General features: G+C 39.6%; 1 protein-coding gene across 1 annotated transcript; it reads right to left on the reverse strand.

Moving 5' to 3' along the window:
- Positions 1-3,540: 3,540 nt before the first annotated feature.
- LOC131220963 (uncharacterized) lies at positions 3,541-13,165 on the reverse strand. The gene is made up of 3 exons (XM_058215992.1): positions 12,961-13,165; positions 9,333-9,435; positions 3,541-3,765 (listed from the first exon to the last, which is right to left on the reverse strand). Exons 1-3 carry the CDS (start codon positions 13,060-13,062, stop codon positions 3,572-3,574), a joined length of 399 nt encoding a protein of 132 aa, XP_058071975.1. The 5' UTR covers positions 13,063-13,165; the 3' UTR covers positions 3,541-3,571.
- Between the last annotated feature and the right edge of the window lie 4,057 nt (positions 13,166-17,222).

Here is a 17,222-nt window from a genome sequence, read left to right on the forward strand (position 1 = left end):
CTGGGGTTTCGCCTAAAACGCTCTCCCAAAATCATGCTGTGATAGTCATTAGACGAGTTCACACGAGTGAAATATACATCAATCGTAGACCATTGTTTCCTTTCCTCTAGCCATCCAGTTTTCCATACGTGTGGCCCACATGATAACTTCATGCCTATATCCGACAATGCACACAAGGTGGGGCCCGCCTCATGAAAATGTATTCTAAAGGCATATTCCAAGTGCACGTTTTTAGGAGGAAGCGGATTGCGTCCCAACCCCGTTAGATAATAAGCCGTCCAACCAGAGCTCCTGTGGGGCCCACCGTGATGTATCTGTTTATCCACACTGTCCGTCCATCCATTTTCTTAGATCATTTTAAGGTATGAGCCCAAAGCTGAAGTAGATCCAAGACTCAAGTGGACGGCACCAAGGATGGCTCTTGCATTTAATGTAACCCAAGCTTACTATTTGGCGTGATCCACTTGAGCGTTGGATCTGATTCATTTTTGGGCTCATACCATAAAATGATATAAGAAAATGGTAGATGCATCACGGTGGGACCCACAGGAGCTATGGTCGGACGGCTTATTGTCCGACAGGGGTTTGGATGCAATCGGCTTCCGTTTTTAGGTGTGCTGTGCATCACCTGAACCATGGGGTCAAAGGCATTCCAAGTGCATGAGGTGGTCCTGGAAACGGATTGGCTACTCCCCCTGCCACCAGCCCGGTGGCTGGTGGTCGGTGCTATGTGGGCCCACCATGATGTATGTGTTTCATCCATTCCATTCATCCATTTTTAAAGATCATTTTAGGGATTGAACCCAAAAATCATAGGGATATAAATCAGAGGTGAGCCACACCACAGGAAAACAATAGTGATTGGATATCCACCATTAAAATCCTCCTAAGGCCCACTGTACTTTTTATTTGACATCCAATCTGTTGATTAGGTCATACATGCCCAGATGGAGGGAAAAAAACAAAGATCAGCTTGATCCATAACTTCTATGGCCCCCAAAAGGTTTTTAATAGTCGACACTCATTCAACACTGTTTCCTGTAATGTGGTCCAATTGAGATTGGGATATACCTCAATTTTGGTCTCATATCGTAAAATAATCTGGAAAAATATATGGACGGCATGGATGAAACACATACATCATAGTGGGCCCCACAGAGCACCGACCACCAGCCATTGGCTGGTGGCAGGGGAGTAGCCAATCCGTTTCCGGTAGTCCTAGGCGTGCGCGGATGCGGTGTGGCTGATTACCTGAACACAAGTCAGCTGCTGGTGTCAATGTTCTTCCGGGCCATCATGATGTATGTGTTTCATCCATACCGTCCATCCATTTTCCAGCTCATTTTAGAGCATGAGTCCAAAAAATGAGGCACATCTAAAGCTTAAATGGACCACAGCACAGGAAACAGAGTGGAGATAATGAAATCCACCGTTGAAACCTTCCTAGGGCCCACAATGATGTTTATTTGTCATCCAACCTTTTCACAAGCTCACACAGACCTTGATGATGGAAAACGTTAATATCAGCTTCATCCAAAACTTTTGTGGGCCCCAAGAAGTTTTCAACAAAAAGCGTTCAATCCCCACTGTCTCCCATGGTGTGGTCCACTTGAGCTTTGGATCTGACTCATTTTTGGGCTCACGCCCTAAAATAAGCTGGCAAAATTGATAGATGGCATGGATAAAACATATGCATCATGGTGGGACCCCTACAGCTTTGACACCAACTACACAATGGTGTTGGGGTCACCATCAATTGAGGCTTTCACGGGAGGGTATCTCATACCTGTGGTTTACCACCCGATATGGGTGCAAATAGACATAAAAGGAATTTGAAGCCCAATTTCGACTACTTTTCTCATTTCTTTTGATATTAAAGCTTGAGTTATTTTTTCCACAAATTTCAACAGCTTTTCTCATTTCTTTTTGCTCTTGATTTCTTCATTCTAATAGTGTGTCAAGGCCATCACATTGGATTTCCATGAAATCAATTTGAGCTTTTGTTGGTGGAGTACAAGAGATCTAAGGAGAACTGGGATTTGAGGAAAATTCAAAAATTTAGGGCGTGTTTGATTTTCCATGCCAAATGTAAATTACCTTGTAAATGAGTAATAATTATTTACCTAGGTAATTACCGCATCTTTCCTGATGCAGACAATAACAGGCTACTTTTTTAATACTAAAATCGAGAAAGTTGCTAGATATGTGGGGCCCACCGTGATGTATGTGGCTTATTCACACCGTCCATTCGTTATGCCAGCTGAATTTAGGGCATGAGCCTAAAAACGAGGTAGATCTAAGGCTCAAGTGGACTATACCATAGGAAACAGTGGGAATGGAACCCGTACCTACCTATTAAAAACTTCTTGGGGTACCTAGAAGTTTTGGATCAAGCAAAAACTCGAGTTCCTTTTTGATTTCCTTCCAATATTTGTGTTTTCCTCTTATCCAGGTCTGTGTGACCTTATGAACCAGTTGAATGACAAATAAACATCAATGTGGCCCAAGTGAAGGAAACCACCTTTAACGATGGACGTATTAAGGCCACTATTTCCTTTTGTGTAGGCCACTTGAGCATTGGATTTGCCTAATTTTTCGACTCATGCTCCAAAATGTTCTAGTAAAACGGATGGACCCACAAATTTAAGTCAAATACTTTTGGACCGATTTTTGAAGTGGAATTACTCCCTCATTTTCAAACCATGTGAAAAGGTAATAATTACTTATTTACAAGGGATTTACATAGGACATGGAAAATTAAACAGACCCTTAGCTTAGAAGATTTGGGGGTTTTGAAAATTTGGATTAGAAGTTTTGAATATTTAGGGATTTGGGCAAAAATTGTCATCTTGGATTGGTGAATTAGGAGGATTTATGGAAAATGAAAATTTTGGGGTTAAGATTGGAAAATTGAGAATTAAGATTTAGAATTGGGGATATGGGGCTTTGGGCTAACAGGAATTGAATACTATTGACTTTGATTATTTTAATAAAAAACATCTTATATCTATAGATAATTAAATATTAATATTTATTATATAAAACTAAAAAATTGAGCTTGAATCTCTAGGCGTGTTCACAGCACACCTGGGTGTTTCGGGTGCTATAGGGGCAGGTACACTAGGATGTACTCATGAACAGCTTGGATCTCACACAAACAGCCAAGAGACAGTTAGAATCCTACTCATAAGAATTCGCATTTCCACCTGTGACTATGATTTAAACTACAATAGAATCAAGCACAAAGGGAAACGGCAATAGATTTGGACAAGTGGGGAAACATATGTTTCTGGATTTTAGCAACCATAAATGCTATGAAGCAGGAGCGTGATTCTACGCGGAAGCGACAACTGGGTAGAAGGCTTGTGCAATCGAAACACTTCAGTCATAGGTGTATATTTTGTTCAAATTAATATCTCAAAATGAACAATTTACAAGACCTGAGAACAGCCCAACCAGATGTAGAGAATTCAAAGGTGCTTTGTTTTATCATCTCCGTCGTAGCAAACAACAAATATTATTTATATATATATATATATATATATATATTGCTATTTCTAAAAGTATATATTTACCTTTCCTCATCTCTCTTCCTTTTGACACGAATCGATGCCCTAATATCATCAATATCCATAGAACCAAAGCCGCCTTCACGATTTGAAGTCAACAAACGACAGCCTTCTAAGAATGTGGAAGCCTTGTCTGGACTTGAAAAAACCGAGGCATTCTTAACATCTTCTTTGAGATATTCCAGCAAAATAAATCCTGCATAAAGCATTGAGACCATCAGCAAACAATAATTTTCTCTCCGGGAGATTTGCTAGTTTCACACAGATATGAATTGCTGTCCATCTACATAGCCATGCGCAACAATGTGGCGCATGTGCAAGAACCAATCCATCCATTAGGTTGGGCCATCATATGTGTCTTGGCCCAATATTAAACCAATCCAGTCCTTAAAGGTGGGCTGTAGATAAAGAAAAGGCTGGTTAGAACAAGTTGGTCAACAATCCACATTCAACATACATGTGTGCCATAACTGATGAGTGGACTGGCCTGGTTTTCACCATGCCCCATAAACGATAGGGCCCACTTGATGGGCAGCTTGGTCCACAGAAACAGGCTGCTGCATTTGCACATGTAGCCATGTCTAGATGGGCCAGAAACTACATGCATGCATAACTATCAAACCGCTCCAGTAAAAATTGTGTACAATACTATCCAATAAATATTTTGCACTACAATAAATAAAATTCAAACCTAATAACTAGACCACGAAGAGTATGATATTCGGACACAAAAGAGATGGATAAAGTTTCATCCACAGAAGGTACTTCTGGAAGAAGGAATCCGATGGATATGATGAGATTAGCATTTGATTTCTGTGACACCCACTTGAAAGCAAACTATTGGCGTCTTGTATAAAATCTTTACAAGACTAATTTTTATTTTTTGCTTAGCCTGTAATTCTTTGCTCTTTTTTGGCACCTTTTCAATAAATTCATCAGTTATTCCTCAAGGAATTTTTTTAAAAATAAGGAATAAGATTGACAGTCCACAGGAGAAATTGGGAACCCAAATTTGTTATCTGTGAGTCCTCCATGGTACATGGGGACCTACTCAGGTGTGCACTGTGATTAGAACCTCTCATCCTTGGACCCCACAACTGATGGCCTCAATGTGCCAAAGTCCTACTGATTGGATGACCCAGTTGACCCACTGTGGCCTGGCCTGTTCCACACGAAAAACGGAAAGGCCAAAGGTTTTCGTTCTACCACTGAAAGTCATTTTTTGACTGGGTGGGCAGGATCACCTGATTGGTACAGATTTCGTATGTTGGCCATCTGCGAAGGGTCCCACCAGATGAATGGTTCTGATCAAGTGAGGCTGGCCGCGTATAAATATACAATACCCCCCATGGACTACAATTCCAGGTGTTAATGAAGATAATAAGCAAGTCCTATTTAAAGAAGGAAAAAAAAAAAAAAGAAAAAAAAGAAGAGAAACTCTTGTTTTACAATGTTCTCATGTTGATTATTTTTTGGTTACCTTGTCTGTTGATGATGGGCCTGTGAACTTGGATTCAAAGTTTGAAAACCTGGACTAAAGACTCAAAACATGCTAGGACTTGCCCATTCTAAGTTCATTGGTTACTTGGATTTGTCAGGAACATGTTTGAGATGGCGTCGAGTCATTTTGCAAAAAAGAAAAAATCTGTGTTGATGAAGAGTATCAGGCCTAGCATTCTTAATTGTAAGAACTTGAAAGAGATCAGATGTGAACAAATTGCACATACAAACTTCTATTGGAATAATAGAATTCTTCCAACTAGCAAAAAATTGGGGTTTCATGAGAGACAAATATGTGGATGTCTCTTGTTAGGCAGTCAATGGATGCATAAGCTACTCAAATTAGGTCCTGTTTGGATGCATGATTGAAATGGGAGGCTGAGTTTCCCATTTGTTTTACATGGGGAAGTTCCTTGTGCGAAACTCAGTTTGTAGATTTGGGGCTGATGGTTAGTTTATCCATGCCATTGATCTGATGCCCACCATCATGAATGGACCAGTCTCAAAAAATCTCCCAAATCGGAAGATCCTAACCATTGATCCTTGGTCTTTCCTCCATAGAACGTGGCTTGTTCATGCAATTCTTTTAGTCATATATTTGCATGCCATTAATGGAAGGTTAGAGCTGACCGACTGAGGGGATCTTTTGGGAATGGCCGTCCATGATGGGGGCTGTCAGATCAGTGGCTTGGATAGACCAACCATAGCCCCAAATCTACAAACTCAGTTTCACATTGGGAACTTTCCTGTGTGAAACGAATAGGAAACTCGACCTCTTTAAATACATAGCAAGCTGAAATCGTTGCAAGTTGGGAAAGTTCAATAAAAACATCATTTGATTTAACTGAATAGTTATCTGGTTGCCTTTTTTGTTTTGTTTTTTTTTTTGTTGAAAGATGACTAATTTATTCATTAAACAAGAGCAAAAGCTCTATATACAATTATACAAAACGGCTAGCAGAGATCCATCATTTGGATCAAAGTCCTTTGAAGCAGAAATCCGGCCTATTGCATCCATTTTCGCCCTTCTACATACATGATCCGCCAACTCGCTTTGGTTTTGGAAGCATCGGTCGTTCCTCTCTCTCCAAATAGCCCAAATAACTGCCATCATTCCTAGGCCTCGCCACTTTACCTCCTTTTTCCTAGCAAACCAAAAACCAGCTTAATTTATCTGGAAACCATACCATGGAATCTTTCTCATTTGGTTGCCACCTCAAGCATTGAAGACGATCCAAAAGACGCACTAACTCCTCCGCCTCCTCATCTGATAAGTTCCTTCTACAAGGTGACACCCACACCATTAACCCACCCACTAAGGATACACATTTATCAATCATTACTCCCAGTTCCAGGTTTTCAGCTACCCTGGCTAAAGATGCAAAGGCATTTGCAAGCGGACAATCCCCTATCCAAGAGTCCTTCCACGATCTGATTCTTTTGATATTTTCCCATCACCCCACGAAAAACAAACACCCGCCTTAAACTTGCTTATCACCATTGTGACTCCTTTCCATAACCCAGATGCCCTATAAAGGGCTGAAGATTTTATCCAGCAACTGCCTTCCTAGAGACTATTTACTTACAAGAACTTTCCTCTTCCCTTCCTAGCCTCCAAAGCCATTTGTTTAGAAGAGATTCATTTAGGGCCTGTTTGGATACCACCAAATAAGTTAATTTTTGACGCAGGACAACTAACCATTTGATCTAAAAGCTCGAACTGATAGAGTGTGACGAATCAATCCCCTTATCTCACAGCCTAGGCCCCACATCACATGGGTCAGGTCCTTAGCTGAACCCCCTTGTGGGCCCCACTTCACACGGGTCTCGCCTCACACGGACCGCTCACCCCGAGTGTGCCTCTGCATCTCACAGGCCACCCCACTTGAGCCCGGTGTGAAAATGCACCTGCATTAATCACCCCTAGTGAGGGGTCTCAAACACGAGACTTCCCACTCTAATACCACTTTGACGCAGGACAACTAACCACTTGATCTAAAATATCGAACTAATAGAGTGTGGCGAATTAATCCCTTTATCTCATAGCCCACGCCTCACATTACATGGGTCAGGTCCTCGACCAAACCCCCCTTGTCGGCCCCACTTCACATGGGTCTCACCTCACACAAGTCACCCGCCTCACATGGGCCGCTCACCCCGAGTGTGCCCCTGCATCCCACAGGCCACCGCACTCGAGCCCGATGTGAAAATGCTCCTACATTACTTTTTTTACTTACAACAGTAGATAAGTAACTTATTTTAGATAAGTTTGGTTTATGATTAGTTATAAGTAACTTTTTTACTTTGTTACTTATTCCAGATAAGTAAGTTTGGTTTATGATTGGTTGTAAGTAACTTTTTTTACTTAAAAAAGTATTTAATCACTTTAGTTAATTTTTTTAGCTTTTCCACTTTTCATAAGTTGCGGAAGAGAGACATCGGGAGAGACAAAAGAGAGGAGAAGCAGATAAGTATGTTGTTTACCAAGCATACTTATCTTCTTAACAACTAGAAACTAAGATAAGCTACTTGTGGAATAAGTAACTTCTCTTAAGTGACTTACAATCCAAACACCCCCTTATTTGCGCCAAACTTCTCACACCGGCTCCCCCTTCCTTAACTGGTTTGCACACTTCATACCATCTCAAGAGATGGAACTTATGCTTCTCCCTTGCTCCTTGCCATAGGCATTTAAAGAGACACATGAAATGCACAGGAAGGTGTATCTAGTTGCCTGTTTGGACAAGACAGATTACAATCTTTTTTTTTTTAAATTCAAATGAACAAATTTCATGGAAAGTGACCTAAGTAAAGGTAGAGATTGTCCAATCTTTCTTAGTTTTGGAGATATACATGGCTGAAGAGGGTTAGATGATGTAGATGGCTTGGATTGATGATTGTCCCACTCTGCTAGAGTACCAATACTTCACTCATGATTTCTAGCTTTTCTTTTCTAGAATAATGACAGTTCAACAACAAATTTTTAAAGATGTGGTAGGGTATGGTGATATTTCACCACAATATTAAATTCCAGTGCCTCATCCACTATACACATGGCATACATGTATAGAAATCAGGACTTTCTAAGTGGTGTTTGTGTTTTGACCAAACAAAGACTTAAATTGCAGCAAAGTGAGAGTGAATGTTTGAAATATCTTTCCAATTACAAAATTTTAGCTTTCTTGAGATTATTGCTTAATTTGTTTAGACCCCAAGTTCGGATAAATATAACCACAGATTGGACTGGTTCCCTCTAAATTAAGTGGGCGAACCCAAAATGGAGATTTCACTAAGATGCAACTTAGTGCAATTGTACATCCAAACATGTTCACGGGAAGCGGGCTAAGACCCAGTTTTGACCAGGTCAATGCATATGCATCATGGCATCATCTTCTTCGGGCAGTTGAGGAGAACATGACCACGTTTTCCATCATTTTTTGCTGCCACCACTGCCATTGTCTCCCCCATCACTTATAGTTACAACTTACAACCGCCATTGCTTGCAAGCGAAGTAACTGCCTTTAGCTCTATAAAAGAGGGATGAAAATTGCATCAATGGGGGACATAGGCACATCCTTGAAGAGTGCAAGGAGAGTAAGTTTGTGGGAAGCCTTGAACCAGCATTCTATTAGCAATCGTGCTTGTCAAAAAAGAAACTCTGGAGAAGAAGATCCCAAGGGTCCAGTTGTCCCTTCTTCATCTTGTACTTCTTTAGTTCCATTTCAGCCATTATTGTAGTTGAAACAAGGTTAGTGCAAGATTAACCAATAGGCTTGAAACTGGATCCATTAACTCGAACTAGGTGTGTAACCCACTTCAAATAATCAAACAAGAGTGATTGCTTCACCCTTTTCTCTTATTCTTTGTGTGAAACAGCTTTTGGAACTGAGTTGGACTCAAGAATTTCTCAGGCCCATCAAGTCCCAACAATGCCACCCCTTGCACCTACTAAAATGAGTATCTAACCAGTCCAAACCCAAAGAGGTAAACTTGCAACCCCTTGCTTGTAGTTGAAATGTATTAAGTAGCAAGAATCTCATAAATAAGAAACTCAAGTTATCCCATTTCCTATGGTATCATCCTTCAAGAGGTGCAACCACTTTCTACAATGACAAGAAGTGGGAGATGAAAAGGAAACAGTATAAAGCGAGCAAATGGAACTATCAGGTCCAAAAACTTATTTCACAATACAAAGATTCACACACAAGCAAAACTTTTAAGTTCACATAGAGACGTGAAGTTTCTGAAGAAACAAAAATATACCAAGAGCTCGGAGCATTTTCAAATCCAATTTATTGCCTAGATTCTCGTAGCCAATATTTTTTGCACGCTGAATAGCCAGCTTCTTTAAGCTAATCAGTACATCCTACAAATAAGTTTAATTAGCAGTAAGGCGCATAGTGAATTTAAAACACAAAACACTGGGAAAAGACATCATAAACATGTTGAGAGCATGTGGCATAACCAGATCAACCATGGGAAAGCAATTTCATAATTAAATTAGAAATCCAACAATACAATGCCATTTGTAGTACTACTACAAGAAAGAGTATAGAACACATTATCAATCAGACCAAGTATAACAAAAATATCGGTTTTCAGTCTTGTACTTTCCGTAAGATAACAAATGGATCTAAATAACTCCAAATGAAATAGAACTATAAAAATGGTATAGTGGTAGCTGATTACAATATAAAACATAAATAAAGTTTTTTCCTTATAGATGTATGACATGTATCAAGAAAAAAGAAGAAGAAAGTATTGTCCTTGTTACATGTCACAAGGAAGCGTTACTTTCTTAAATATCATTGGTTGGTTGGCTTAGAATTTTTGGAGACTTCTATTCCCATCATAGAACTAGAGCAGCTAGATTCCCTCCTCTAAGTAAGGCTGCAACTTGTGTTCAGGTCAACCCAAACCCAGTTGATCCAATCCGAGTTGGGTAAGGTTGTCAAGGTCCTCCTCAGTTTGGTTGAAGTTGAAAATCGCCAACTTGGATTGAAATCGTGTTGGGTTCAAGTTGAGCAAATTCGGGTCAGGCTAGGAATAATCATATGTATTTGGTACGAGTTCATGTTGAGCTTGTTGAGGTGGTGGATGTCTCATGTTTTGTGGCATTATATGGTTGGCAATAACGTTTCCTATTTGGAAACGTCCACTACTCTCTCACCCTGTCAAAGCGTATGTACATACGTACGGTGTGGTTGAAGCCTATCTCCTCTAGGCTTTGCCACATGCTCTCTCTTGCGGTGTGGTCTACATAAGGAGGACCATAGATAGAGAGAGGTATTCCACTCATTCATCTTCTGGAGTATTCCTTGGTGGGAAATTCTTGTACAGCGGGAAAGAAGTAAGTCTTATATTTTGTTTCTTTTGTTTTAGTGAAGAAGAAAGCTTTATATTGTTACTCATTAGAGTAGGTATATTGCCAAACCACGTAAATCTCTATGCCTCTTGTTTGTTTTTTTTCTTTCCATTGTCTTTTGAGTATTAGCGCTTTGACCCATTTTCTTTTGTGGTTTTGGCTTTGCCTACATCGATATGTGCAGGTGTTATTTGCAACAATTGGTGTCAGAGCCAAAGGTTGAGAAGCCTTTTAGCACAAGATTGGTTTTGGTGTTTGTGTTGCAATTGTGTTTTAGATGGCTGGATCAAGTTCCATCATATTCGAAGTACTGAAGTTCGACTGATCCAATTACGCATTGAATGCGATGTTTTGGTGAAAGAGGGATATGTAATTGTGATTGAAGGAAAAGAAAAGATACATGTAGGGATGAAAGTCAAGGTATTTGAGGAGAAAAATCAATTGGCTATGACAGATTTTCTTCTTACAATAAAGGATTCAGTTTTGTTCAACGTGTCACATCAAACCACTACAAAAGATTTGTGGGATAAATTGCAAATTTGTATGAAGGGAAATCGATGTAAAATAAGATCTTAATACCCTGATTAGCAGATTGACAACAATCAATGTGAAGATTGTCCGCAAAAAAAATGGGGCCAAAGGGCCAATACCCAAAAGACAAAAGAAGGAAACTAAAACAAGAGGCACAAATATTTACATAGTTCAGCAATATGTCTACTCCACAGGACAACAACATAGAGCTTTCTTCTTCACTAAAACAAGAAAAACGAAATACAATACTCAACTCTCTCCCACTGTATAAGAACTTCCCACCAATGAATACTCTAGAAAATAAATGAGTAGAATACTTCTCTCTACTTGTGGTCTTCCTTATATAGACCACAACACAATAGAGAGCATGTAGCAAAGCCTAAAGAAACTAGGCTTCACCTACACTGTACGTATGTACATATGCTTAAATGCATACGCAACATGGAGAGAAAGCAGTGGATGTTTCCAAATAAGAAAGAAGATGAGACATCTACCGCCTCAACATTCTCCTACTTGAAGACTAACTTGTCTAATAGTGTGAAAAACACTCCCAATAACAGCTGCCCAAACGTTGCCAATCGTCAGGTAACAACAAACCCAAGAGGAGTCTTGCACCAGAGGCACAAAGATTTATGTGGTTTAGCAATATGCCTACTCTACGAGGTAGCAACAGGGTCAAGCATAGAGGAATTGAGGTTGGGCACTTCACCTCACCTCAAGTTGGAATTCGGGTTGGGTTGGGTCCTCTTGAGGTTGGGTTAGGTTCAGGTTGAGAAGATTAGACCAAGGGCATTTTGATCATTTTGCCCTTCACTCGTAAAGCAAGAAGATCCTTTGGCAAATTTCAAAGCATAGGTCAAAAACTCGAAAACTCAATTCAACTCGTTGTCTAGCCAAGTTGGGTCAACTCAAAGAGTCTTTATTCGACTCGGCTTGATATCTTAATAACTAATTTTAAAACATTTAGTTGGTTGAAAAAATTAAAATTGTTGGAGAGCCCTGAAGTAAATAAAATGCCCATAACAAATCACAGTTGCAGTATTGGAGAGCATGGTTTAAAGAGGTCGCATGTTTAACTCTTGCCTTACTCCATTTTATACTTAGGGGTCGTTTGGATGCTTGTAAATGGGCCAAGTTGAAATGATTTATAGATAAATCATTTACACTCTGCGTTTGGATGGCCTTTTTTGCCTCTAAATCATTTATAGGCTGTAAATGATTAGAAGCATTTACTCCCATCTCATTTACAGGCCATTTGGATCGTAACTCGTAAGGTACTTAAGATAAGCTACTTATGCCTTAAGTAGCTTATCTTGGTTTCTACTTATTAAGCTGAAGTGATTAAGCAACTTTAAGTAAAAAAGTTACTTATAATTGATCTTAAACCAAAGTTACTTATCTACTGCTGTAAGTAGAAAGAGTAACTTACTTGGTGGTATCCAAACGGGCCCTTACAGGCAAAAAAGTCCAGATTTCATTTACAGGCTCTCCATTTACAGCCTAACAGCTATAAATAGAAAGATTGGCTCTCCATTTACAGGACTTAAACAATTTACAGGCTATCCCATCGAAGAAAATCATTGACGGCTTAAAGCCAAACAGGACCAGCTGTAAATGATTTTGATTTACACCTGTAAATCATTTACACAGTTCACCGGGTGAGTGACTCGGTCGAGTCACGCTGAGTCGACCGAGCTTTTGAGCAGACTCGATGGGTCTTGTGAAGTCCCAACCGACTTATTCTCATCTTGTCGAGTCGAGTTGACTCGGCCGAGTTTCGAGTCGACCCACCGAGTTTATAACTATGGTTTGGAGCAGTTTCTCATAAAATCAGGATTGCTGATCTTTTTTTATATATGTATAACGAAAGAAAATAAAAAATAAAAAAGAAGAAGAAGAAGAAGAAGAAGAAGAATCCCTTAATTTTCTTTTCCCTTTCTCTAGAAGGGAGGGGAAAAGAAACAAAGGAGAGGGGAGAGAGAGTATTGATAATACGAGTTCGGAATCAGAGAGGGAAGAGAGCCACGCCACATCTTCAAGCTGAGAGCCTCTCAGATCTTCTTCTCCTCCTTCTCCTTCTTCTTTCGAAGAAGACATTTGGGATTCTCGAAGAGAATCGAAAAGGAGATTTCTAGGGTTTTTCGGAATTTATAGCTTCTTCTTCGGCGTTCTTTCTGATGATTTTTTCAAGTTAGAAGGAGAAGAAGGAAGAGATGCTGAAGAGGTGAATCGGCGCGCGCTTGACAGCTTCAAACACTTGTACTAGACAGATGGCAAAACTAGAACTAAAGAGTGGGCCCACCATGGTTTGTGTGACATCTGCTCCGTCCATCGTTTCCGCCAGCTCATGATAGAATGCGAGCACAAAAATCAGGCAGATCCAAAACTCAAGTGGGCCACACATGAAGGAACGGTGGGGATGGGGATGCTCACCGTTAAAAACTTCATGGGGTCCACCTACGTTTATATGCCATCCAACCCGTTAAAAAGGTGAATCCTAACAGCGTGAAGTTCCAAGCCCAAATCCAGTCTGATTATCTAGCGGGCCTTGACTCTAGCCCAGGATCGGGCCCATGGGCCTATAAGCCCAGCCCACACGTACTAACATGTCATACACACGTGAGATTTTGAATCCACCGTAAATTTTATTTAAACCCAAAAACAAAATCAACCAACTCATTAGGTGGGCCACAAGGCACAAAGGTTCAACGAAATTTGGGCCGGCTACTCAATCATCCAGTGCATGATGTGGCCCACATGACTAGTGCCAGGACCTTTAATTTTGGGTTGGCTGCATTCACCACAGAGCCCATGAAATGGACGGCTATGATCTGGCGCACATACAGACTGCAGCTTGTATGATACATGCAGACTAAACTTTAACATGTTTTAATTGAAGCCTTGTATTTTAATATCAAGTCCAACCAGTTGGACGTTAGGTTATGGTCCACCAAGTGGATAACTTCCAACATATTAAATGAATGTGACATCCAACCCTTACAATAGGTGGGCCCCACAATAAGGATCACCTAGTGTAAAAATCAGCCCCATCTATTCATTAGGTGAGCCATACAATAGCAAATAATGTCCAGCCATTAATAAATGGAAGGTTTGGTTCACTCATTGAGTGAATGTAGCTGATTTTTAAATAAGGTAATCTTCATGGTGGGGCCAACTTATTGGACGGATTGGACGCCACTTGCACATAAAAGGTCAGAAGTTGTTTATTGGGAGCACTGTAAATTGTGATCCAATGTTGGACCTGAGACTTTTTATTTAAATCTTATGTAAAAAAACATTAATGGAGGAGCGGTAAAATATGACTCAATGGAGGTTAGGATCGCACGAATTCAGAAAGAGATATTATAGCTTTCAACGGCCATAACTTTGTAATTGATTATCTGTTTTGCATTTATAATATATTGTTCGAAAGTCATTGATGAGTTCTACGATCTGGCATTAGCCCTCAAACTACTTCACAAAATTCAATAGTTTTAAGAGTCAAGTAGAGTTTTAGATATTTTAGTAAGTTTTATTTTTTTGTTGTCCTATAGTTTTAAGAGTCTAGTTGTAGTCTAAAGTTTTTGTTTTAGTCTTCAAAGGATGTTGGCAATGGGTCAAGCTCAAGCCCATGAAAATTGATATTTTGAATAGGTTCGAGGTCAAATTCAAGGCTAAGCCCTGCCCATTGCCAGGCCCATATTTAGGGTTAGTTTTGAAGTTTTGATAGGATTATGCATCTTTTTTTTTTCTTTTTTTTTTTTATACTATTTTTGCTAATGTTTACTATTTCGTAAAAAAATTTCATTTCGAATCAAATTAAGGTCTAGGGTTTCTTTTGCTTATATAAGAATTTTTTTTCACACACAGTCATACACTCACCCACACCATATGGGCACTCAATCCTTGGATCTCAGTGTTGAAAGAGTCTATTTGCCACTGAGCCATGGAGCCAGACCCATATAAGCACATTATATACGTTATAAGAAATACTTTTGATCAATAACATTATTTTTTACTCCCATCTATAGAGATTTCTCTCTTCTTGTAGATTCAAGGGCTATTCTTGAGAAGATAATGGTGATATCTTCTCTTTATCTGCACAGCAACTGCATTACATATGTACACATACACATATTAAACTATATTTTGTTCTTTTGAGTTTTTGCCGTTTCCATCTTTTTTAACATATTTTCCCAAGCACTAAAGCCAAACTAAATCCAAAATCTTTCATTACCTTATTTATTTATTTAACATATTTCCACCTAATGAGTTGATCAATCTGATTTTTGCGCCATGAAATCTACACAGTACAACCCAACTGACCCACCAGTCAGGCACTAGAAATCAGAAATCTCTTCCTTTATAGTATATTGGTCTGCATGTGGACAGCACAATCAGTAACAAGTGAAGCTGTGAACTGAAATTAGTCCATTGAGAGTACCATGCAATTCTAATTAATGATATTGAGGCTCTGTTTGGATCATGACACAAATGGCGATTGCAACTTATTTAAGAGCTGCCCACTCCAATACGCAAATTGGGTTTTGTTTGGAAAGTGAGGAAACTGAATTTCACATTCAGCAGAATGGAGAAATTATATCAAACTGGCTCCAAATGGCAAGTGAGCAGCTCATTCCTTCAAATGAAAGAACTGAGCACAATGGCTATTCGGGCAAATCACAATTTCACTCAATGCAAAAATAGTAATGCCCAAACACTCCATTGTGAATACTTCTAGAGATGACAGAAGAAACTGAACCGCACATCGAGCGGAATGGAGAAAGTATATCAGACTGGCTCCAAATGGCAAGTGAGATCATTTCGTGAAATGTAAGAATTGAATTGGACCGATCAGCATTTCATTCAATGAAAATATCGTAACTTCCAAACACACCCCATTATTCTTCTTTAGATAAGTGAGAAAACTAAATTTTACACTGAGCAGAACTGAGGAAGTGATGTAAAGCAGGCCACAGATGCATTCTTAGCAAAGTCAGACCAAAAGAAGCCCAAACGAAAGCAGTAGTCTGTCAGCATTGGGCCTAGTCCTACGTAGGGCAATACATAACTGTGCCCCCTGGATATCCGGTTCAAAAAGATTCATTCCAGATATGGAGAAATTGTTGTTGGAAGTGTCGACCATAAAACAATCGTAACTTTTGGTCCAGGCATCATCACGAAATGCACAACCTATCGATCTTTATGTAGTAGTGCATTTGGGGTCAACCAACCCACTACGCTGGTTGAAGACGTTCGTTTTGTGAGAAAACACACGTCTTCGGTATCAAAATTGAGATTTAAGGAAAATTTTACTACTTCTGGTAATTTCCATTTTCGTCGTATCTCCCTATTCTTGCAGTTTTAGGATTTTTGTCTTTTCTAGAAGTTGCTTGTAATAATATCAGGAATGCTCCGGTAAAGTCCTATTGTTATTTTTTTGGCAAATTTAACCTTTGGGAGAGATTTTGCTATTTTGGGTAATTTCTATTTGGATTAGGGTTTTGGGTCATCCATATAAGTGATGTAATCAAGCAATCTTAAATTATAATGCAATAAAATACTCAAATTTTCTCTCTTACTACTTGTGGACTCAAGAACTCACCTTGTGGATTTAAGGTCTTGATTACTCGAAGAAGATAGTGATCTTCTTCTTGTTGTTTCAAGCTCTTCCCTGTCAGGAAGCATGTAATACCGGCTCCAAATGGCAAATGAGCTCATTACTTCAAACGGAAGAATTCAACAAAATGTCCATTTGGGCCGATTGCCATTTCGTCCAATGCAAATATAGTCACTTCCAAACACACCCTGGTATTCTTCCTGATATGAGTGAGATAACTGAATTCCACATCGAGCATGACTGAGAAACTATATCAAACCAGTTCCAAATGGCTAGTGAGCTCATTTATAGCCATTTGGACTAATTGCTGTTCCACTCAATGCAAAATATAGTAACTTCCAAATGCACTCCGGTATTCTTCTTGAGATAAGCAAGGAAACTAAATTCCACATTGAGCAGAATGGAGAAAGTATATCGAACTGGATCCAAACGGCAAGTGAACTCATTCCATCAAATGAAAGAATTGAGACATTTGGGCCAATCACCATTCCACCCAATTCAAGGATAGTAACGTCCAAACGCACACCAGCATTATTTTCTTACGATTGTCAGATGAATCACGATGAAGGAGAGACATGAAACTAACTATCGAAGCATTTACAGAACAAAATGCAGTCGACAACGGCAACATGAGCTG

The sequence above is a fragment of the Magnolia sinica genome, chromosome 12 (genome assembly GCF_029962835.1).
Source record: "Magnolia sinica isolate HGM2019 chromosome 12, MsV1, whole genome shotgun sequence".
NCBI lineage: Eukaryota > Viridiplantae > Streptophyta > Magnoliopsida > Magnoliales > Magnoliaceae > Magnolia > Magnolia sinica.

Excerpts from the sequence above, each read along its gene's own strand:
- LOC131220963 (XM_058215992.1), bottom strand. The coding sequence starts at position 13,062 with ATGTCTTCTTCGAAAGAAGAAGGAGAAGGAGGAGAAGAAGATCTGAGA. Across the intron at positions 9,436-12,960 it reads CCCTCTCTGATTCCGAACTC|GATGTACTGATTAGCTTAAA; the intron begins GTATTATCAATA and ends ACTTATTTGTAG. Across the intron at positions 3,766-9,332 it reads GAAAATGCTCCGAGCTCTTG|GATTTATTTTGCTGGAATAT; the intron begins GTATATTTTTGT and ends TGCTTTATGCAG.